This window comes from Pan paniscus, chromosome 3 (assembly GCF_029289425.2).
Source record: "Pan paniscus chromosome 3, NHGRI_mPanPan1-v2.0_pri, whole genome shotgun sequence".
Classification (NCBI taxonomy): Eukaryota; Metazoa; Chordata; class Mammalia; order Primates; family Hominidae; genus Pan; species Pan paniscus.
In genome coordinates, this window is record NC_073252.2 from 49,106,104 (window position 1) to 49,132,147 (window position 26,044).

Here is a 26,044-nt window from a genome sequence, read left to right on the forward strand (position 1 = left end):
CACTTTAAAAACTACTTGATCTGCTTTTTTTTCTTCCTTCAAATTATAACCTTTTAAAAGGATTTCATCTTTTTTAAAAAAATTAGCATAGTTTATCATACTGATAGGCTTCTAGAAAGCCTCTATGGAAATAAGTATTTGCTAATGTGGTATTGATAAGGGAGAAGAAAGAAGTTTGGGTAGAGCTGATGCTCAGAGGAGAAAAAAAATGATTCTAAAAGAGTTGCACAGTATGTACAATTAGAAAATTTTAGTTACCAGGCCTTTTGTATATTTGATGTAGAAAAGAATGATATTATTTGCTCTCTCTTCTAAGAAGAGATAATTAGAAATTTAGAATTGAGGATAAAGAGAAGTTTTGGTATTGCCTTTTCCATATGGTACTTAATTTCTTGTGCTAAACAAAAAAGTGGGTGTCCTGACTGTGCCCCCATCTAAGTTAGTTTTGCTTTTTATTGTTTTTGTGCGATTTTACAACTCTTTTTTTAAATTTTATTTTATTATTATTATACTTTAAGTTTTAGGGTACATGTGCACAATGTGCAGGTTAGTTACATATGTATACATGTGCCATGCTCTTTAAGTTGTATAAAACTGATAGTAATGGAAAATATCTTGCCCACAAAGATGCAAAATAATTGTGCCCAGTGGAATTCAATTAATCATTGCCCTGTATAGAGACCTATTTTGCAGCTATTTTTATTTCAATTTTCCTTATTCCCTATACAGATATGTTCTGCTCTTCGAATTCTCCTTTGAACTGGTTATAACATCTTACTGGTTTCTTCTATAATTAATGAATTAAATGAAATCTTTTGAAAATTTATGTTATAGCTGCATGAGAGTTATTTACACCCCTTTAAAAATTATCTTGTAAATATTTTGGAGGTTCTTCAGCCAATAGTCAGTGGATTCCTCTTATAGATGAATAACCTACATGCTGGAGAAAGTTGTACCCCTGGGGGCTTAAACCCAGACTCCCAAAGGTAAATCCCCAGTAGCAATAGAAATTTAACTTTGCAGATCTTCTGTTTCTTTCTGTATTTTCCTTTTTGGCTATTTTTGTGTTTTGTTTTTGTCTTTGGAGCTCTTACAATTGATATATTATTTCCTACTGGTGACAGCAGTGATTCAGAACATTGTGGGCTAGCCATTGTTATTTCTGTAAATGGATTAATGGATTAGAGAGATTTATTCCCCTTGTGTGACAGACAATAATCTTTTTTAAAGTATTTTATTTTTATTGGTTGTTATTTGTCTATTTTGAGCTCAAATTAAGACTCTTGCGCCCATCAGGAAAAAGTACAATGCTTTGATATATGAACTGGTGATTTTTCTGTGTTTAGTTTTGATATGTGGTTAATACTTAGATCTGAAGTTATAAGCAGTCTTGTGTCTGTGTGTCTAGATGCTTATAATTTAGAAAGACCTTTATCTCTTTTTGGATGAGTGCATAATATTTTCCTCTCTCTGGAGGGTAATGAATTAGGTTAAAATGTCTCCTAAATTAAAGAATCTCTGTTCTGATTGGCCTATAGAGTTCTTATATAAATACCTTCTTATATAAATCAAATAATCATAAAATTCCAAAAATTAGGAAATTAAAAGGTATAGTATTTTAAATTGTGCTATACTTAATAACTTATTTTTACAGAAATTCAGAAATGTTTTTAAAATTTAAGTTCACATAATCACAGTAAATCTTTGGTAAACAAGACTAATGTAATAATTTTTGTTCAAAATAAGCAGCTATGTTCTATGATTTATCAGTGTTAGGTTTAATATAAACAACATTTTATTCTACTTGGGTTTGTTTTTCTTGAACTTACTTAGGTCTACTAACTAACAATATGCCTACACAATATTTTAGATAATGAAAACTATAAATTTATATTCAACTAAATTGAATCATTATTCAGACAACTTTATTTCAACAGTAATTGTGTGTTTTTTTTTCTTTTAACAAGTCAGCTTGAATATAGGTCCCAAGATCCTTAGGCAACACATAACCTTAGACTGATATTAAGTTGAATTATACAATGAATACTCGCTTGATATATAGATGATTTCTAACTAAGATAGGAGACCAACAAATTTGATGCCTAATTATTAGGCATAATTTTCAGTTTATTTGCTTTTGCTTATATCCTATAGAATGTGTTTGTTTTGAGTCCTGTTAATGAATGTATTAATTTTGTCTCTTTAAAAAGGTATGTGTGTGGCTATTGAAAGTTGCAATATAAACTTCGCTCATCTTTTAAAATGTTTGTGGAAGATAGGCAATTCTTAATTATCAGCCCCTAGTTTTCTTCTTGAAATAGAAGTTGCTTTGGTAAAAGTCCTTTTAATATGAATAGTTAAGACTACACTGTGAGAATAGGGACAGACTGACACCACTGTCTATGTCCTTTTGTGTTTCAAAGAGAAAATAATTTTGTCCTATTGTAGTGGTTTTGTAGTAGTATATAATAGTGGGGATATATAGAGTAGTGGTTTTCAGGCTTCCCTCCCTTGATTCTCCCAGTCTCAGAACCTCTGTACAATCTTGGGACTTACTAAGGACCCTAAAATCTTTCACTTATGTAGTTGACAGATGTTAATATTTTCCATATTGAAAGTTGAAATTGAGAACTTTAAAAATAGTTACTGCTTCATTTGATCATAGCAATGACAAACATATTGAAGTTTTAACAGAAATAACATTTGAGGATTAATATAAAAATGGTTTTGTGCTCATGGATCCCCTGAAAATTGCAGTGACATGAAAAAGCAAAATGAAGAGTAAATTTTGGAAATATATTTTACTTGCCTTAATTCATAATACCTGAGTCTGAAAAGAAGCTATGAGATGTGCTACAATTTTAGTAAAATTTGCCCAATCTTGATGGGCTTGTTTTCTTAGCTTACTATTTGCCTACTACATGAAAGGCTTTTTTTTTTTTTTAACTTCCTATGTAATCTGCCTAGATAGATAGCAAAAATTTTGTCTTATAAAAATAATTTTCTGTGCTTTATATTGAATTTGTTACATCCCTGATTATTTAAGGAAAAGAATTCAAAGAACAGTTTCCTCACATATAAAGAGCTAAGGTTCTTTACAACCGTGTTAATGTATATGTTTATTTTTTAATATTTTATTGTTTTAAGTATGTACTTACTGTTAACTCATTATTATTTCTCTGGTACCCTGATCTTATTTTAATCAAATGTCCAAATGTCCTCTATTATTTTTTTCTGATTTTTGCCATTCATAATTGGATCTTAAGTATAGAAAAATTACTAAAACAGTCAGGATATCTTTTACACTTAAAACTATCTCTGAGATTTCCCAGATGGCCCTTCAAAAATATCACAAAGAGTTATTCCTTTACCTTTGCAAAGAGGTGCTAAAAATAATTAGTTTTATTTGTGGAATTCCTTGGGAAGAATTTTCAAATCAAAAGAGATGCTTAGCCTTACTTATTTAAATTGAATAGGCATAATGTTATTAACAAAAATATTTCAGAAATTTTATATGCTTTATGAGAAGTTCCTAAATTTTTTTTTCATTGCCCTTTCTGCTTTACTTGTTTTTAACCTAAAGGAAAATAATGATTGTAATTCTTGGAAATATTTCCATCAGGTTTTTCTATATTTATCAGAGTTGTAGCAGTGTTTTGCCTAATGACATTAGACAACAACAGTATGTTGTCAGTCATAATTTCAGCTACTGTTTAAAAAATACAAATGTTTAGGCCTTATGTACACTTACTAAATTTCTTTACTTGGTTTCTTGTATTAGCAATTATGTTTTAGTGTTATCTATGTCTTATATCTATCTCAAGACTTATTCCTCTGTAAAATTATTTTCATCCATTTTTTGAATCAGATATATCATTCACAGACTTCTTTGAAAATAGATTTAATCACTATCCTTAGAGATGTTTCTAACTAAGATAGGAGACCAACAAATTTGATGCCTAATTATTAGGCATAATTTTCAGTTTATATACTTTTGCTTATATCCTATAGAATGTGTTTGTTTTGACTCCTGTTAATGAATGCATTAATTTTGTCTCTTTAAAAAGGTATGTGTGTGGCTATTGAAAGTTGCAATATAAACTTTGCTCATCTTTTAAAATTGTCTTTTGCAGTGGCTTTATTATCATTGCTTGGCATACCACAAAAAGAACTAAATTTCCTTGTCTGTTGCATTACTCTTACTATAAACTCTCACCAGACTGCTCACATTTGAAAATTATTAGTAATAAGTCCACAACAGTGATTTTAGGTCCCTGTAGTTTATTGATAGTACTGTTTTACTCTGCTGCTTCTCTGAAGTCTCTCTTCCAGGTTATAATCCAGAATTTATGTCTTCAACAAAGAACAGTCTTAGAACCTCATGGAAGATAACTACCAGGTACTTTAAGTATTGACACCTCAAAGCTGAGCTGACATTGGTTAGACAGCTTTCAGATTGCACCATGAGTGGACTGAGTCAGGATTTCCAGGACCCATTGTAGGCCAAAGCAGAGGGCTGCATATGATGCACAAGATTCAGCAGAGTAGGAATTAAAATTGTAATAAGACTGAATGCAGTAATGAGATAATTTTCTTATGGTTATTCATTTGGGATATTGTTGATATTGTCTTAATGTTTCATTTTTCAGATAAATAAGAACACCCTTTCTCCTTCTTCTTAAGAAATCTGTAACCCATAGAAATTTAGTAGAATCTACTTTATAAAATGAAAGGAAACATTTGAAAATGACATGTGATTTTCATTTATTTCTCTAGGACTCAGAAGTTCTTATTGAGTCTTTTTACTTTCCATGGCCATTTAGTGATCTGCATCAGTTCAGTAAGAAGTTGTCATCCTTTTTACCAGGATGTAATTGTACAAATTATAAAACCAAAGCCTTCCCTGTAATGTCATGTTTGAAAACAATGTTCATTGAATCACACAGAAACAGCTACTTTTAAGGAATTAAGTTCGACTTGACTTATGGAGGTAGTATTTACAAAGACCTTCTGGACAAACTGGTCTACTCCTTGGCTTTAATGGTCAAGAATATTGTATACTATGTATAAGTTATCTTAAGGTATTTGGGACTTTTAGAAGAGAATAATTTACCCAAAGTTACAGGTTTTATAGGTGAAATCTTATGGACAGAGTTTCTTGGATTTAGTTTTCTAGCAGCAGGACGACAAATAATAGAGGGCCTTAAAAGTCCAATTTGAGATTCCTTATGAATACTTCCAGACAGAATTTAATTTAGTATTTGTTCAAAATTGTATAGCCTTAGAATTTACAACGCAAACTTAAGGTGACCTATATGGTAAAATAACACTTTTGAGATACCTATATAAACAGTAAGGCAAACCTAATAAGACTAGCTGCATTTTATGATCAAGAATAACCTTCCCAAAATTATTATGATAAAAAGAGGAAAGGAGACAGACTGCCAGGGAAACTTGTGAAAAACTTTGAAATGGGCAAAAAATCAAACAGTGGGTATCTTGATTACTCACTCATTTAGGTTTTCTCATTTATGATCTATATTACAATTCCACAACTTTTAGAAATTCGATAATAATTCAAATACTTCTTGTCTGTAGTAATGCAAAATAGTTGTGTTCAGTGGAATACAATGCATTTTTGCATTGACGCTTTTTATTTATTTGCAAATTTATTTTAAAATCTGTTTATTCCTTTTTTATGTCTCTGCTCTTTGAATTCTCTGGAATCAGTTGTAAAACCTTACTGGTCCCTCATTAATTAATGAGTTAAAAATCTTTGCCATATATTCACTCTATATCTGTGTGAGAATGATGATTCTATCTTCTTTTAAAAATTGTTTCTTAATAATGTATAAAAAGAGTGCTAAAAACCGTTACACATACACAACAGCAACAGCAAACGATGTAACTGGCTGAGAAAATTCAGCACTTAGAAAGCTCTTCCTTCAAATTCATGGCACTGTAAGGAGCTGTGAAAAGATTACTGCCTGAAACCCATTACTGGGTCCCAGGAGAGATGGGACTCCAAGCCAAGTATAAAACATGGGTAAAACAAGATATTGAAATAAGTCCAACAGTAAAAAGTTACTGAAAAATAATAATTGATGAAACAAAACAAGAAGATTCCAACCTTATTCTACCAAATCCCAGAAGAATTACAGATTTAAATGTATGAAAAGAACGATAAACAAATTTAGAAGAAAATATATGTAACTATTTTCCTGATTCTAGTATAGGAATCTTTTTAAATATAGAAGCAATGAAAGCTATCAGAAAGAGGAATCAGTAGTTAGGATCATAGAAAAATTTAAAAATTTTGCATGACAAAACAACTGTAAACTTTAAAAGAATATAAATTTTGGTATGTCACTAAAAATATGATAGCCAAAAGTTTTCTACCCTCTACACATAGAATACTTTAAAAATTTATTTTAAAATTCCCATTAAAACCCTACAGGAAAGTAGGTAGACAGCAATAACAATTGTAGAGAAAAGGAGATTGGGCATGGTGGCTCAAGACTATAATCCCATTAATTTGGGTGGCCAAGGCAGGAGGATCGCTTGAGGCCAGGAGTTGGAGACCAGCCCAGGCAACATACTGTCACTATAAAAAAAAAAAAAAGAAAATCTTAGGCATGGTGATTAGTGCTTGTGGTCCCAGCTACGCCAGAGGCTAGGGAGGGGAAATGTGCTGGGGTGGAAGTGGGATCATATGAGCCCAGGACTTCTAGGCTACAGTGAGTTTATGATTGTGCCACTGGACTCCAGACAGAGCAAGACACTGTCTCTAAAATAAATATATAAATAAGAATATTATATAGTAGCATGCATATAAAAGAAATTTTCATTTCCAATAGTAATAAAAAATGACTGGAGCAAATAAAAAATGACTCCAAACAAATCTGGACTGTGAAATTAACAGTTAAAAAAGTATGCAAAATAAATAGGGCATGGGAAATGGGAAATTTTAAACAGCTCAGATATAATTGTAAATTGACATGGTCTAACTGCAAAGCAATTTGACAATATCTATCTAAAGCTTTACAAAATACATATATTTTGACTAAGCAGGTTCCATTTTAGAAATCTGTCCTAAGTGGGGGTAAAATCAGAAGCTTGTTTGTAGAGAGTTGTTAATTAAACCGGAGGGAAAGCAGAAACCAAATTAAATTTCCACAAGTGGGAAATTCTTATATCAATTACGAGTAATTCAAAGGATAGAATATTATGTACATTCTTTTTTTGAGATGAAGTCTCATTCTTTCCCCCAGGCTGGAGTGTAGTGGCACAATCTATCTCAGCTCACTGCAATCTCTGCCTCCCAGGTTCAAGTGATTTTTCTGCCTCAGCCTCCCGAGTATCTGGGATTACAGGTGCATGCCACCATGCCCAGCTAATTTTTGTATTTTTCTTTAGTAGAGATGGGGTTTCATGGCCAGGCTGGTCTCTAACTCTTGACATCAGGTGATCTGCCTGCCTCAGCCTCCCAAAGTGCTGAGATTACAGGCATGAACCACAGCGCCTGGCCTAGCTACATTATTTTCAATTTGCTTTTTTCACTTAATAGTGTATCTTGAACATCTGCACTAATCCATCAACATCAGTAAATACAGCTTTAACTTTTTAAACTGCCACATACTATTTCTTTGTATGCATGTATCATAATTTATTTAACCATCGCCTGGTCATGAACATGCAGATTATTTCCAGTTTTTAACTCTTGCAATGCATGATTATTCTTTTAGAGTTTTCATGGTTTCTAAGGTAATACACTACTAGGAAGCAATTTTCATTCATTGAGCACCTACTCTGTGGCAGGCATTTTGAACATATTCTCTCATTTCATCTTCACAACAAGTCTTTGTAAATGGCTCTACGTTTTTAGATTTTTACAGATGAGAAGACAGAGGTGAAGTGCTCAAAAGGGTGAAGTAATTTTCCCTAATCACAAAGCTGAAAAGATCTCTGTACCTTCAACTCATTCTAAGCATTGCTCCTCTTAAGAGCTTTGCCCTGCCTGAGCCCTGATGACCATTTCTCATTCCCTTCCAACTTGTTCTGCAGTTCTAGCTGCTTTCAACTTCTCCAAAGTATTTTAGAGAATCCCCAGGTCTTGGAGAATTCTCAAGTGGGATTTATTAATGTACTCAAGCAGGTCTTTGAATAACCTAAAATACGATTATACTACTCTGTATATGGCCATGTGTGCTTTTTTTTTTTTTTTTTTTTTGATGGAGTCTTGCTCTGTCACCCAGGCTGGAGTGCAGTGGCGCAATCTTGGTTCACTGCAAGCTCCGCCTCCCGGGTTCACGCCGTTCTCCTGCCTCAGCCTCCCAAGTAGCTGGGACTGCAGGTGCCTGCCACCATGCCTGGCTAATTTTTTGTATTTTTTAGTAGAGACAGGGTTTCCCCTTGTTAGCCAGGATGGTCTCAATCACCTGACCTCGTGGTCCGCCCACCTTGGCCTCCTAAACTGCTGGGATTACAGGCATGAGCCACCGTGCCCAGCCAAAACTTAACAGATTTTAAAAATAAGATGTTTCCCCCCCCAAATTAAGAACCTATCCCCTTGGAGCAACCTCATATACTTATGAGGTAGTTTTCTGACCTGCCAAGTTGGGGCTGACATTTTTGTTCATTTAACTGTGTTTTTCTTTTCCACTCTTGCTTCAGCTATTTGAGAAAACGTATATATGTTCAGGGCCACCAATGTACATGCCAAAGATATCTCAGCCAGCAATAGCCACTTATAAGTTATCAACATGAGATTTTTCTTTTTTACAAATGGTCTTGGTCACTATTCATGCTATTGTATTCCATATTCTAATAAAATTCAACTCTCACTCTGCTTTGGGATTTCAATTTTTGAGAAATTATGAGTATTTGCTGGGAGTGGTGAATGGCTGAGAGTCATGGGAATTAACTACTTGTTCAACTGTTGAGACCCAGGAAAAAAACATGTTCTTTCTTTGAACTAGAAATAATCCCTCAACTGTGGTCTTGCACCTGCAATGACACCATGCCTGACTCATGTGTTTTCTGATGCCTGCTTCTGTGTTATTAGTTATCAGGTTTTTAGGATCATAGAGGAAACAATTATTTTGTTCTTATTCAATCATTTCATCTTGCCAGGAAATTAACTTCTACTCTCTTCCATACTTCTTGATTTGAGGTAATACATTTTGTGAGAAAGTGAGAGTGAACTGTGTCTAAAGCTCTCTTCCTCAAATCTCTCCATCCTTATATCCCTAGGCCATATGGGTCCCTTTTACTTTTGGCATCATGTTTGATTAGGTTGCTCTTGGAAATAAAAGCTTAAAACAATAATTTTTCTTTGTCGTGTGTGCTTTATTGGGATATGTATCTTTCTTTTCATTGCATATATTCAGCTCAGATGATGGAGGCTTATCATTTATACTCTCATTACTAAACATTGACATATATATTTATGTATATACATAATTCAAAATTCAAAAAATATATATGTATTTTTTTCTTTCGTGTAGCTTACATTTCTTGTGTTACAGTTCATATATGAGTTCATGCACTGGACACTTATGAACAATGTGCTTATCTCTGGGGGTTGTTCCTTAAATACTGCATATAAAATTAAAGTCAGTTTTTCAGGTCAAGTGGAGGACATGACATTTAAGTTTTAGGAGTTTTAATTCATAAAAGCCAAGCTCTGTTATATAATTTTAATGTATTCCTCAAGGCCATTGATTTTAGCAGTAGTTAGTTGAGTAAATACTTAATTTATATGTGGTGGGCTTTCAGTTCAGATATACCAGGTGATTACCCAGAGGAGAAAATGTTTAAAAGCTACTTAGTATGTGGGTGTTTTAGGGCTATAATCAACCAAACATTCAGTAATTTGGGTAGCAAAACCAGAAAGTTGGCAAGGCCTCAGCTTTAATAACTGTGACTGTGCCACAGTTAAAAAGCAACATTTATAAGAGGCCTCCAAGGAAAATACAGGGGCCAAAAAAGTGGTGTTGGTGATTCAGTAGATATCCCCTGCCCCACTGGCCCAATATTAATTTAGTCTTGTAGTGCAGTTTGCAGAAACATTTCTGAGACGTTGCGGAAGCCATAACCTTGTTTAAAACTTATTCTATTCAGCTTTTTGTTTGCTTGTTTTTCAAAAGGGATTATATATAGCTCCTCCTGTTAAAAGGCAGATTTTAAAACTGAGGACCTTCACTGAAGGGCGAGGTTCCAAGAGATTAAATTGGAACCATCTGCATATAGGACGTAGAAATGTTATGGGTCTCCGTTTTGAGAAGATCAATTTCAAGGCTATGACAGGTTAGGATTTTAGGATCTGGGAGGCAAGGGAAATGAAGAGCAGCCAACGACCTCAGAAGCAGAGGTGGCATTAAACAGGTAACGAACACCTTTCCTACTAATAGTAGCAAGTGCTTGCGTGGGGGTTGCCTGAGAGGGCAGAACAGAGGAGAGAGGAGCTCTGAGAAGATGTTGCTGGAATCTTCCTCTAAATTAAAAAAAAAAATGCAGTAAACTATCACAAGAACAAAAAACCAAACACCACATATTCTCACTCATAGGTGGGAATTGAACAATGAGATCACATGGACACAGGAAGGGGAATATCACACTCTGGGGACTGTGGTGGGGAGGGGGGAGGGGGGAGGGATAGCATTGGGAGATATACCTAATGCTAGATGACGAGTTAGTGGGTGCAGCGCACCAGCATGGCACATGTATACATATGTAACTAACCTGCACAATGTGCACATGTACCCTAAAACTTAATGTATAATTAAAAAAAAAAAGAAAATGCCAAATTAAAAAAAAAATGCAAAAACAAAAACGGGTGATATTATTAGTTGAATTTATTTTTAATTTTAAACCTTATGTGTCTAGTCTTTTGCTCAGAGAAAAAGAAAGAATTTGACATATTTGTTTTTAGCACCTGTACAATAATAGACAACAGTGACTACACATTTATTTTTAAAAATAGTAAAGTAATTGCTACTCTCATTTACTCATGCACCTAACATATTGCCGTTACCCTGGACAAATCACCATTTACTCTCGAAAGTTCCTCAAAGAACCCTGAGTGATAATTCATTTATCCACCTACCTAGGCAGAAAAGCACCAGAGTCAATTACTCTGGTAGTTTTTAGCTAAAAATAGCTTTAGCTCTACATATGCTTTCAGTGCCTAAGACCCTAAAATATTTTAAGTTAACCTCAATTTTTTTTTAAGAATTATTTTTGGCCCTACCATTCATTTCTTTAGCAAATATTTAATATTTCAATTTATTCATCCCGCAGATGTTTACTGAACACCTACCATGTGCAGGCATGGAGCTAGCCCTGGTAATACAACGGCAAAATGTCCAGAAAGGGTTCCTGCCCTACATTTAACAGTTTATGCTTTACAAGTTTCTGTCACGTGTATCGTTTCATTTGAGCCTCTAGGCAAACTCACTTCACAAAATGAAGTTCCATGAGGCAGTAATAGCAAAGAATGCATAAAACCTCCCAACCCCTCGCCCACTCTCTGGCCCCCATAATGTTCCAAATAAGAAGAAAAAATAGCAGTGATGGTGATTTATTAGCAGAAGCATTTAGTGCAGTTATATCTCATTACACAGCACTCTTTGGTATATGGTCTGTGCTTTCTAGTCCGTGCAGTCCTGGGAATGTGTAATTTCAATGACTTAAAGTTAACACTGTTGCATTACAACATATTTTAAATGAATGAAGTTTGATTGCTTTATGCATATACATTAAGGTGAAGCAACAGCTAAGACAATAGTACTGTGTAAAGCAGTGGATATAAAATCCAGCTAATCTTTAGGGTTACCTGAAGAGGCTTTAAAAATAGAATTTGCTGGGCCTCACCATAGATGGATTCAGTTTGATATCTAAGGGAAGAGCCTGGAGTTCTCTGATTGGTGAATTTGAGAAAGAGAGAGGAAGAGGAAATGCTTTCCTGAATTAATAGGAATTGTTCCTAATCAAGCCAGGGCAGGCTGGGTACTAATAAAGAGCTCTTGTGATAATAGACTACATGCCAAAGTAGCTCACTGTTATGTTTGAACAATTGTGAACAATTTTCAAATAGAGGAGTCTGGGCTTAATAGTCAGGGGTATTGATACAAAAAGAACAAAGAAATAAATCCTGCTAAGTCCATGCACAGTCTACATTGCACATGCCTTCCAAACCTTGTGACACTCAGCATGGATCCAGAAAGTTTTATTCTATAATACTGTTTTTTGTTTCACTAATGTCCTACATCCAATAGAAACTATGGGTCTCTGAGATCTTTTCACATGTCTTTTAGTTTGCTTGTTACCAGTGACTTACCAAGCAACTATATTCAAGATGTACTCTACTAGACAGTAAATAAGATAACAAAAAGAGATCTTGCCCTATAAATTTTCATATTTTAATATAATTGATTTTCTTTTGAATTCTAAAAGCACACCAATGAAGTTTAGCCAACAGAAGAGTCACATCACCTCCTTTCAAAATGGATTATGCATTTTCATACTTAGAAATTTTGATTCTAAGTCATTGTGACACAAATAGTGCTGAATCTCCTTGAGGTCTATAGAATGGCAAACACTAATTAGATTTGGCTTCCACTTGTGGTGTTTAGTTATTCTCTCAAGACTTTTCTGCCATGATTCTCCTTCCTACACCTTTGTCTCAACCCTTGTGAACCACTAGAATCACCCATGGTATTTTTGAAAAGTACCAATGCCTAAGCCTTCCACTCAGATCAGTTATCCAGCCTTCTTGGGATGAGGTCAGGCATCATATATTCTAAAGCTTCCTGGGTGATTCTGATATCTGATCTGTGCTGACAGCCTCTCTGTAGCCACAAGGAGGTCCTCTGCCTTCCTTCACAGCCTCATGTTTTGTGCTCCCATGCCTTTGTGCTCCCATGCCTTTGTGCTCCCATGCCTTTGTGCATGATTTTTCTTCCTATCAGAACACCCTTCCTCTCCAGTCCTCATGTACTCACCATACCCACCCTTCCAGACCCAGTTCAAATGCTATCTCTTTCATTAACTTGTTTTTGAATATCCTTGGTCCAAAGTACATTCTGCCTCCCCTGAATTCTTACAGAACTTTTTCTGTCCTCTCAGGTTACTTTCTAGCTTGCCATTTCTATGTGCATATTTTCCCACCCACTCACCAGTTAACCTGTAAGCTTTTTAGGACAAGAAATCTACCTTCCAGATTCACCTTTAAGCTTCATAGTTCTCAACAGTTGCCAAGGAAACATCAAATGAGGAAGAGGGGGGTGGAGGGAAGAATAAAGAGTGGCAGACATCCATCCAGCTCACTTGTGTGCCCTGTACTCATCCAGCAATACTGCCTCTCTCCTCTCTCACACACACACATGTTCTTTCTCCCTCTCTTTCTTTTCTGAGTACTGGGGGAAAGTGAGGTCTCTCAAAAACTTTTCTAGATAGATATACATAATATAAGTTCTATCTGTACCTGAATGATCTGGTAGTTGCAATATTGAAAGCATCAACTCAAAATTTGCCAACTATAGCAGGACCTCTACTTCCAGTCCTTTTTACTTTTCACCTGGGTTATTGTTATTCTGCTTGTCTTCTCCAGCTTTTCCTCCCTCGTCTGTACTGCTCTACACCTTCTAACATTAAAGCCCAACTTTCATCCTGTTATTTCTCTGCACAAGATGCTTGGAATATTTCCCCATTTCCTATTGAGTCCAGTCCAAGATCTGCCTCAGTCCTGCAGTCAAAGCTTCTGATGACCTCTCCAGGCTTAATTCCCAATTCACCCCTTCAATCCAATGCAGAAGCCAAATTGAACTATTTGGGTTTTCCCTTGTCTGTTTTATACTTGTGAATCTTATCTTGGGTAATAGGTTTAATTCCTCATATTGACTCCCTTTCCCTCCTTATGTGTTCGATTCTCCCCCTCTCTAGTTCAATTTCTGTTTTTTTTTTTTTTATGATCCTGCTTCTTTTTGTTGTTGTTGTTGTTTTTAAATTTTATTATACTTTAAGTTTTAGGGAACATCTAGTTCAATTTCTAATCATCCTTTAAGTCCCCACTAAAAGTTTACTTCCTCCATTATCACTTAACATTATCTCCAATGCTCTCCCTTCACCATTGCTTTCCACTAGCTCCTGTCCCCAGATCAAAAATCATCTCTTCTTTCACTGAATTCCAAAAGTATTTCTCTCCTGTGCAATGTATCATTTTCTGTATTATACTGCAGTTATGTTTTGACTTATTTCCCTAAAAACACTAAGAGCACTTAAAGGGCAAAGATTGAAGTCTTGCTCATCTTCACCTCCCCATGTGACTCATAATATTTAAGCTTCATTGATGGTTTCTACTAATAATTAACTGTTGACTGTCAGTGAGTCATTTAATCTGTTGAAGTCTGTTCATAAATCAAAATCATGTTCTAATTCAATAATCTTAATTCGAGATAGTTTAAATTATATATTTCTGGGACTGCACAAGAAGGTATGAAAGCATAGACCAAAATAAAGATTTCTGCATAGTTCCTACAAAATCTGATTTCAGCAATAAATTCTTGCATTTTTTGTGACTTATTTGGGTTAATATAGGGAAAATGACTATACCCATTTCTGCTATCACTGCTATATCAAATGACTAACATAATTTACTCATTAACTTTTAATTGGTGTAGCACTATTACTATTATTATTATTGTTATTATTGCTTTTGGAGGGAATGATCCATTCAATCATCAATTCAATGAATATTTATCAAATATTCATTAGCAAGGCATTTTTCCAGGTGATGGCCTCTCAGAAATGGGAAGTGAGAATAGCTGGTGTAACTAAGAAATATATATATATTTTGTTGTAACTATTGTATACAATCTCTCTCTCTCTCTTTCTTGCCTTATTAGTGGTTCATGCCAGTTTTAGACCACTTATGCTATGGTAAGACTCAAAGCAAACTATCCCATGGTTAGTGTTTTTGAAAAGCAAAAAAAAAGTGTATTTAAAAAATTTGTCCAAATAATATATTGGACAGAGTGCAAAGTGCTTCCATTTAATTCTTCTAAAGATAATACACTGGAAACATTTTGGTGGGTGTGAATCACTCAAACAAGCATTCTTCACTCAAAAATAGAAACTTGGCTTATTTGTTCCAGATGTTATACAGCTGCAGGGAAGTTAAAGCCAGTGGTCCTGTTTTCAATGCAACCAAACTCTTATTGCATTTGGAATTTCCTAACCAATGAACTCATATTACTTGTTGTAAGACCTGCACAAGTTTCTGTTTCCACTGTTACCATTCCCAAACAACTGCCTTTCATGGGAAACATACTTCAGAATTAATGAGTCCACATCTGTGTTGGACAAAGTAAACACATCCTGTTTATCACTGTTTCCACCTTTCATTTATCTTGACCTCTTTAATTTTAAGCATAAAGTATTTCAAAGAGGGTACATGAAGGAGAAGAAAAGGAGAGCTGAGTTGCTCTTACAATATTTTACAGCTCTTTAACTACTGGAGTTATGAGACGTTCACCTTAGGAAGGATTTCAATAAAAATTGCTAAGAAAAATATTGACTATAAAAATGTAATTTCTATCAATATGTATTCGTAGTTATTAAAGTAACTGCAGATATTTATTTTGCTTATTTCTTGGTTCTTCCTTAGGTCTATAAGAAATTTTATGTTGGATGCATGAAATACAAAAGATCTTGGATCTTTGAAGAAAGAATAAGTTAAGAAATTTTGTAGCAATGTACAATACATCTTGTCCACAATAATTAAAATATATAAGTGTCTTTCTACTTATTTTTTGAGAACAGAATGCCGGATGTTTTTAGACTATTGACTTTTTATGGAGATTTTTTCTCAAACTGCAGTTCATGAACAACCTGTAGCAGAATCACACAGGCTTCTTATTAAAATATGTACTTCTGGTCCCAGTCGAGGCAGAATCTCTAAAAACTGGGCCTGGTACTTTAAAGGAACTCTAGAGATCAGAAAGAAACAAAACAAACAACAACACAACAACTACAACAACTCTCTATCTTCTAGTTGTGACCACTAAAACCCAGGGAAGTTGAGTGAATTTATCAAGGTCATGCAGCCAATTAATAGTAAAGCCTAGGACTCTGTTTACTAATGCTGAGACCAACATTTCTTTTCATAAGTCTACTATTAATTTTTACTTTCCACAAGATAAAATTAAAATTTAAAGAAATATACGTATCCAAATGTTGTTGTATGTCTCGCCTAATAATTCTTACTCTTACCACTCATTAACCAAATGCTTGCTCTTTATTCAAGAGTTGGAAAAAAATTTCTTCAAATTTATCATAAAATCTAATCAAAATCTTTCAGAAAAAAGGAGACAAATGTTATATGTCATACTGAAATCTCATGGTTGACTATTTTGGAAGTTTGAGTTTGAGTTAAAATTATTTGAACCATGTTTAAGCAACAGTTCACATTCAATAATGATTCCCCAAAGACTGTAAAAACTACAATTCATGACATGCATTCTTGAAATATGCCATTAGTTAAAATACAGCCCTAAAATAGTTTAAATATGATGTCATTCAAAATTGATTCAAATATTTGTTTCACACATCTTAACAAGAGCATTCATAATTTAAAATCTTTTCTTATTTATATAGTTTAGACTTCTAAGGAAATGACTCTGGAAATGCTATTTATTAAGTTTTCTGTACTTTGTCCCTACTGATCTCATTTTGACACCCATAAGTAAAGAAGAGCCACTAGAGAGAAGGTATGTTGATAAAGTACTCTGGTATTCATAGATTCATAATAAATACAGCCCTAAAAACTCTCTGATCCAGTACTTCATTTCACTAATGAGAAACCTGAGACCAAAAAAGAGTATTGTTATTTTGAAGGAGATAGCATTGTGTTAGAACCTGCCAGTTGTCTACTTAAACCTCTCTTCTCCCTGTCTCAGAATACCTGTTTTTAGCTGGGTGCATTGTCATTTGAATTAAGATTATATTTCCCAGCTTTGCATGTAGCTAATCATCTCCATAAGACTAACTTCTTACAATGGAACATAAGTGATGGTTTGTGCAGTAGCTTTTTGGAAACTCCCTTTAAAGGCATCAGGGGAATGTTCTTTGTACCCTCTCAACCCCATCCAGGCATTATGTTTTGAATGTGGTTGTTTTGGCTGGAGACCTATTTTGGCCCAAGAAAATGAGGATCACCCTGGCCCAGATGACTGTGGAGCTGTCATTTAAACCTTGGACTGTCACCATCTACACTTACATGTGGAAGAGAAAGCAGCTTCTATCGTGTTTAAATTACTATCTTGGCATTTCTGATATTTGTAGCTGTATCTCATTTCAGGTAATCATCTATTTCTTGTTACAGAATTATGGTCATTAATTCTTTAAAGACATGGTTATTTAGCATTTTTTTTTTTTTTTTTTTGAGACGGAGTTCTGCCTCTCAGGTTCAAGCCATTCTCCTGCCTCAGCCTGCTGAATAGCTGGGATTACAGGCATGCGCCACCATGCCTGGATAATTTTGTATTTTTAGTACAGATGGGGTTTCTCCATGTTTGCCAGGCTGGTCTCAAACTCCTGACCTCAGGTGATCTGCCCGCCTCTGCCTCCCAAAGTGCTGGGATTACAGGTGTGAGCCACCGCGCCTGGCCTATTTAGCATTTTTTATGTGCAAGGAACTGTACTAAGTGGATATGAAATACAGACTGGATTTTTGACTTTGGTTTTCTAAAAACTTTTGGAAAAGTTTTTATAACCTGACCCCCCTTTCCTTTGGCCCATCCTTGTCCATATTCCACGTGTATCAAACAATTTTTATTTATTTTACTATGAAAGAATCTTTTTCTTGCTTTTGGATTTTAGACTGACACTTTCATGTGAATAATAGTTTTCAAAATTTAAAAACAACAACAAAATGAAACCCACCGATACAAGTCAAACACATAATGACTTCAAGCAAAGTTTTAACTTTCATCCCGAGACATAGGACAAATCATAATAAAAAGTCATGATTCAAAGGCAGTCTTTGAAAATATGCAAGATGTAAATATTTTTCTTTGAACAAATTCAAAACATCATGAGACATGTCTTTAAAATATTTAAATAAAAGTGTTTTCCAAATTAACACTTAGAAATACATTAAGAGCCAAACCATTTTTAGTGTTAGTCACATACACAGAGGGGTATTAGAATTCTGGGTACAAATGTAAGGTGAGAGTCTCCCTTCTCTGAATGACCCTCCTCCCCACTAACAGCAACAAGTGGCTGGACATCTCCAGGATTGGGGGAAGCACATGCGTGGCCTACTGGCTCCCTGGTGCAATTCCGTGCTAGGCATGGAGAAGTGTTTCCACTTGTGAGTTCTATTTAAATTCCCCCTAAACTCTTTCTTATTAATTTCTAATAATTTATGAAGCTATGGAGTGTTTTTTAAAAGGTAGTACATGCTCTAAGTTTCAAAATGTTATTTCCTTTCTAAATTTAACAACTTAAGAGTGTCAAATATTTAACAGATTTTTTGAATAGTGGCAGAAATACAATAACATGTGAAGAGATAACTAAGTGTAAAAGAAGAATTACCTTTGGGTCCACATTAAGAATTTTTCTGTCTCTTTTGTATCTGAAAAGTAAGCCTTCTGGATTATCGGCAATCACTTGATAGTTGGGACTTGAATTACAAACAGCAATATCAGCGTCCCAGTTGTAAAAGCTATAAAAATAAACTTTTATTAGGAATTAAGATGTATAATGCATTAAATTGACAAATACAGTTTAAGAACTATTTGAGGAAGTTCAGTCATAAGATAAGTGGATACAAACATGCCATACAACCATGTAGAACACATTTGAGATTAAAATTCTTGCACAAGAGATTAGATTGGGTTATTCCCAAATCATTTAGATACATATTTATGATGCTTTTGCATGATTTTCTGGACACTTCTAAGACCTAGGGCCTATTACAGTACTATTACATTCCCAGGAAGTCAAGATGAAAATTGATGCAATTTAAGGCTATTTGTTCTAGTTCAGGTTCTTCAGGGTATTAAGAGACTGTTTACTGGAAGGGGGGGCTCACTAAATCACCTCTTTTCATTCAAAACAATTCCAAATAAATTCACTTCTTTCAGGCTCCGCTTTTTTTCCTCAATAATATATTTCTCAGGGAGTGAGGAAACTATTTATGTTTGAGTGGTTACCGTGAGCCAAACGTGATGTGATCTATGCTATCACAACCCCCATATGAAGTTGCTCTCATTTTATGGACAAAGCAAAACGACTCGGGGAGGTCAACTAGCATCATTAAAGTCTTGAAACTAATATGCCACAGGGCTAATATTTCAACCAAAATTTGTATGTTTCAAAGCATACATATGCCACTTTCTATTTTTCAATATTGCCTTCAAGTATTATTTATTTATTTATTTATTTATTTATTTATTTATTTATTGAGATGGAGTCTTGCTCTGTCTCCAGGCTGGAGTGCAGTGGCGTGATCTCAGCTCACTGCAACCTCCGCCTCCTGGGTTCAAGCAATTCTCCTGCCTCAGCCTCCCAAGTAGCTGGGACTACAGGTGTGCACTACCACGCTCAGCTAATTTTTGTATTTTTAGCAGAGATGGGTTCCACCATGTTGGCCAGGATGGTCTCGATCTTTTGACCTCGTGATCTGCCCACCTTGGCCTCCCAAAGTGTTGGGATTACAGGCGTGAGCCACTATGCCCAGCCCATTTTATTTTTATATTTTGTACGGAAACTTCCTATTTTTTCTACGTTCTGTTTTGTACTTACTTGTCAGAAATGAATGCAATACTGTCATATGAATTGAAAGAATCCTCAATATATTTACACTTATTTTTACATATCTTATAAAATATAAAATAAAAATCTACTTATTTTTATGTATCTTATTCCTACTAATGCATTTCTAATACCATATTTGCTTTTAAAATGATGGTCACAGAAATAACACAAACCAGGGTGCCTCTCAAATGTTTGTAATATTTATTTTTAATGATATTCTTCTGATCCTGTTTCTAGGTCGTTTTGCCCTCTATTACTCCCTTTCTTTTTTGAAAAGAGAAAGTTTCATTGTTTAAACTTACTGAATTATATTGTTTTCTGAGGCATCATTATTACCACTTTCATATTATTACCTAAAAGTGCAATGTTTACTCTCAAATTTTTCAATATTTAGAAACGATTGATTGTATAGATCATATATTTATGTCACTGGGAGGGGGGCATATCAGTGAGAACAATTTTCTTTCCCTACTACCTTTTCTATGTCCAGGACATAGAATGTCTGCCCTACTGAGGCACAGAGTAAGAAAAAGGAATTTTCCAAATATCTTTGTCTGTTTAGTCAATTCTCCCTAAGAAAACAGGAATGACTATGTGATTAGTGAATTGAGAATTGTGCATTCACGGCCTTTTAGGCCCTCAACTTAATAAGCCTTCACAAGTGAAGTTTAAGATGACAGGCTCAGCCCCCCAGTGGAGTGATTGCAGCAGATGATTCTGTAGCATTGGCAGTCAATTCAATGGTGAAGGCATTAGAAGCCAATTTGACTACGCAAGCTGGATTTTCTAATTCAGTTTAATTCATAATAAAAAATATACTTTGATATCCATATTACTGACTTTTCAGTTAGGATATTGCCAAATTGGAGTGGGGAATATGGGTGTGATTTTCAACTGTACATATATTCTCCTTCAATAATTATTTATGAGATATATAGATATAGATAATTCTACCAAAATACTTGAGTCAGAGATGTGCTTAGAGTGGCATGGTTTATATTACACATTCCTATCTTGTTGCTCAGACCCCAAATTAAAAGTCTTATTGAAGTCCAGGAAGATTTTTATATAAATGTTTTCTACATAAAAAAAGTACATTTGTACAGCACATGATTCTTTTGATGAAGACATTTTGGTTGTTTCATCAATACTTTTGTTCTCCTAAGCAGAGATGGAAAACAGGCTTTTTATAGTAGCTGATAATTATTAGTATTTAATAAAAATAAATAATAATTATCTAATAATGGTCATGTGCTAGGTACCGTTATAAGTCTAATGAATCTATTATCTCACTTAATCTTATCACCAAATCCATGGAGTAGGTATAAAATATCCATTGTATTCATGTAGAACTGACAGGAAAATGACCACTTGGATTCCAACGTTAAAGACTGACTCCAGAGCCTGCACTGACTAACGCATGTACTCTTTGTCCCACGTACTACTGGTTGTGACTACACTACCTGAAGCTCTGTAGCATATATGACTGCTGATCAAAATACAAATTTTCAAATTTTTCTTGGTAGACCTCCAGACTACAACCATGGTCTCTCTTGCAGTGTAGCCACGTAATAGCAATTTAGTCAATGGAACAACTATTTTCCACTACTAGTATGGGCCCATCAAAAACCATCCATGTTCTTTTTCCCATCCAGCTAGCTGGATGAAGATGATAAATTTGAAAGCCATTGATATGGTTTGGATCTGTGTCCCTTCCCAAATCTCATGTTGAATTGTAATCCCCAATGTTGGAGGTGGGGCCTGGCAGGAGGTGATTAGATCATGGAGGCACATTTCCTTCTTGGTACTGTCCTCACGATAGTGACTGAGTTCTTGTGAGATCTGGTTGTTTAAAAGTGTGTACACCTCCCTTGTCTCTTTCTTCTTCCTGCTCCAACCATGTAAAGTGCCTGTTCCCACTTTGCCTTCCACCATGAGTGAAAGCTCCCTAAGACCTCCCCAAAAGCATGTGCTGCCATGCTTCCTGTACAGTTTGCAGAACCATGAGCCAATTAAACCTGTTTTTTGTTTGTTTGTTTGTTTGTTTTTTTTAAATAAACGACCCAGTCTCAGATGTTTCTTTATAGCAGTGCGAGAACAGACAAATACAGCTGTAGCTGTATGTGAAAGATATTTGGACTTTGGAGAAACGTAAGGACAAATAGTTGAGCTAGTTGAGAAAAATCTCCTATGACATCTATGTTGCTTTAAATCTATGAAATTTTCAATTAAACAAGCATTTAACTAGTACGCAGTATATTCCAGTTAGGTCCTGTAATTACGGTTTCTACAAAATAAAACATGTTCTTGGGAAACAGTGGTCTGGCACAGTGTTTCTTAAACTGAGATCCATGGCAAATTTCTGGTAGTGTGAATTCTCTCTGAGCAGTTTAATATATGTAAACTATAAATATAGTCAGCCCTTTGTATTCCACAGATATGAAATAAAAACCCGGGATTAAAAATATTTGGGAAAAAATGTGTCTTTATTGAACATGTACAGACTTTTCTTTGTCATTATTTCCTAAACAGTACAGTGTAACAACTATTTATACAACATTTACATTGTATTAGGGTTTAAGTGATCCAGAGATGACTAAAAATATAGAGGAGGATGTTCATAGGTTATATGTAAATATTACACAATTTTATATCAAGGACTTGGGTATTCATGGATTTTGCTACCTATGGGAGGCCCTGGAACGAATCCCCCACAGAAACAAAGGGAAAACTGTATATTCTGAATTATCTAGATGATCATTTTATTACTCATTACAGAACTATATCATCTCAGTACCTATCTGTGTGCTTATATTTACCATTGTCTTCATGTCAAATTAAAATAATTGAATTAGGCCTTCAACTGATTAGGGCACAGTAGTATGTAACTGAGTAATTTGTATATATATTTACAAGGTATAATTTTTTAGGACAGAGAGATATTAGCACTTAAAGGGAATTTGTACAAACGAAAATAAACTGAAAAAACTCACGAAGGTAACTTTTTGTGAAATGAAAATATTTTATTGAAAAGTAAAAAGGCCAGAGGGACATCAGCAAGATAATGGAATAAGAGACTCCAGCCCTCACTCCCCCACAGCAACAGCGATTTTAACAATGATCTAGGAACTGTATGCATCTGTGGGAAACTGGAAGTCCAGTGGAGAGATTCTAGAACCCCGTTCATGGAAAAAAAGTTTGAAGATAAACACACTGAAGTGGGTAAGAACAGTTACACTTTACCCACATCATCTAAGGCAGCATAGCCTAGGGCCAAGGGAGATCCCGCAGGCCCATGATTTCTCCCATAGGGGAAAATGATAGCTGAGTGAGGGCCTAGCTTCCCCAGTCTTATGGAATGGTACCCAAGAGGCTTACACTGGTCTTCCCACTCCCAGATTACTGAGGTGATTGGCATGACTAAATAGTCTTGGGGGGAACTAGGAGCAGGTAAGAAGGGATGAGGCTTCAAAACAACCACTGTGAAGATCTCAAAATATGGCCATATATCCTACTAAGTGGCTTATGGACTCCACCAAGAGGCCCACCTGTGAGCTCTATGGAAAACCTCATCTGCAGTGTCCCTTACTGGCTAATATGCACCCTCTTCATTCTATGTGCACTGCTGAGATGGTGCGAGCAAATACTCACAGAGAGTGCATGTAGATCAGCAGCCAGCTCAACTCTGCAGGACTGGGAAAAGGTATACAAGATTAAATACTTCAGGGCATTGCCATGTGAAAAATAAAGAGGAGGCTCTCAACACCTGGCCTGACTTAACAGGATCAAGAGAAGACACACAATCCCAGGACTTCCTCATAGGAGGAAAAAAGAGCAGTGGGGTGGGCAAACCCATAAAAAAGGCCTGAGAGACCCTCAAAATCTCTAGTTAAGCTGACTTGTGAAGGTCTTCTTTGAAGACAGATAGTAAAGACTTGAAAATGTGACTTCTTTCAACACAAAACTTTAAAAATATGAAGAATCAAGGAAACATGAGACTACCAAAGAAACAAAATAAAGTTCATGTGGCTGACCTAAAAGAAATGAAGATTTACAAGTTGTGTGACAAATTATTTAAAATAGTCATATGAGCTCAATGAGCTACAAAAGAACACAGATTTACAATTAAATTAAATCAGAAAAGCAGTACATAAACAAAGTGAGAAATTCAACAAAGAACTAGAAATCATAAAGATGAAGACTACAATGATTGAAAAAAAAAATCAACAGAGAGCTGCAACAGCCCACTTGATCAAACAGAAGAAAGAATCAGCAAACTCAAAGACAGATCATTTGAAATTATCCAGTCAGAGGACTAAAAAGACAAAGAATGAAAAAGAGTGAAGAAAGCCTGCATTGCTTATAGGATGCCATCAAATGAGACAGTATATGTAGTATAAGAGTTCCAGAAGGAACAGAGAAAAAGAAAAGAAAATAGTTTACTTAAAGAAATAATGAGACAAAACTTTGTAAATCTTGGGAAAAAATGAACATCCAAATCCATGATGCACAAAGATTCCCAAATAGGCTAAACATCAGTTAATCGTCACTGAGACACATTCTAATCAAATTGCCAAAAGTCAAAGACAGAGGGAATTTTGTAAGCAGCAAGAGAAATGGTTAATCATCTACAAAGGGAACATTCCCCTCTCCCCAAATAATAAAACCATTAGCAGAAATCTGAGTAGAATGTTTATGGGCCAGGAGAGAGTAAAACAATATATTTAAAATGCTGAAAGAAAAAACAACAACAACAAAAACCTGACAACAAAGAATTATTTACTTGGCAAAGCTATCTATAAAAAATGTAGGAGAGATAAAGCCTTTCTCTGGTGAACAAAAATCAAGCAAGTTTATTACCACTATACCTGCCTTACAAGAAATGCTACAGGATGTTCTTCAAGATAAAACAAAAGAACACTCAGTAAAAGCATGAAAACATAAACGTATAAAACTTACTGGTAAAGATAAGTACATACTCTAATTCAGAATTGCCGAGGCCAGCTCAGTCGGGGAGACCCTAACCTAGCAGCGCTAGAGGAATTAAAGACACACACACAGAAATATAGAGGTGTGGAGTGGGAAATCAGGGGTCTCACAGCCTCCAGAGCTGAGAGTCTCTAACAGAGATTTACCCACGTATTTACTGACAGCAAGCCAGTGATAAGCATTGTTTCCATAGATTATAGATTAACTAAAAGTATTCCTTATGGGTAACAAAGGGATGGCCAAAATAAAGTGATGCGTTTGGCTAGTTATCTGCAGCAGGATCATGTCTTTAAGGCACAGATGGCTCATGCTATTGTTAGTGGTTTAAGAACACCTTTAAGCAGTTTTCCGCCCTGGGTGGGCCAGGTGTTCCTTGCCCTCATTCTGGTAAACCCACAACCTTCAAGCGTGGGTGTCATGGCCATCACAAACATGTTAACTGTGCTGCCCAGATTTTGTTTACGGCCCGTTTTGGGGCCAGTATATGGCCAGATTTTGGGGGGCCTGTTCCCAACACAGAATCCTCTAATACTATAATGATTATGTAAGGGTCATTTTTAATGCTAATGTATAATCTAAAGAAAAAAGTATTAAAAATAACTATAGCTAGAATAACTTGTTAATGGATATATATCATAAACAGGTGTAAATAGGAACATGATATCAATTACATAAAATAGAGGGAGAAGTAAAAATGTAGAATTTGTTTGTGATCAAAGTTAAGTTTTTATAAGTTTAAAATAGCCTGTCATAACTATAAGATGTTTTATGTAAGCCTCATTGTAGTCATACAAAAAACAAAACACCAGTAGCAGATTAAACAAAGATTAAAAATGCACAATCAAAATATAATCCCACAAAAAATTAACAAATCTCAAAGGAAAATAGCAAAAGATAAAAAAGAGAACAAGAACTACAAAACATTTTGAAAACAATGAAATGGCAATAAAAAGTCCTCATCTATCAATAAATACTGCAAATTTAAATGAATTAAAATTTCCAGTCAAAATAGAGAGTGACTAAATCAATTTTGTAATAAAAAAGATCCAACTATATGCTGCCTGCAAGAGATTCACTTTAGGTTTGAGGACACATATAAGATAAAATTAAGGAATAGAACATATTCCTGAGGCCAAGGTGGGCAGATCATTTGAGCCCAGGTATTTGAGAGACCACCCTGGGTAACATGGTGAAACCATGTCTCTACAAAAAATACAAAAACATTAGCCAGGCA

At 35.0% G+C, this 26,044-nt stretch overlaps 1 protein-coding gene across 1 annotated transcript in view; it reads right to left on the reverse strand.

Annotated features, from left to right (window-relative positions):
- Positions 1-26,044, reverse strand: part of FGF5 (fibroblast growth factor 5) — a 703,839-nt gene that overhangs the window by 9,464 nt on the left and 668,331 nt on the right. The window contains exon 6 of the mRNA XM_063603779.1: positions 18,598-18,727. Within this exon, the coding sequence (XP_063459849.1) occupies positions 18,598-18,727 (130 nt within the window). The remainder of the gene's footprint in view (positions 1-18,597; positions 18,728-26,044) is intronic.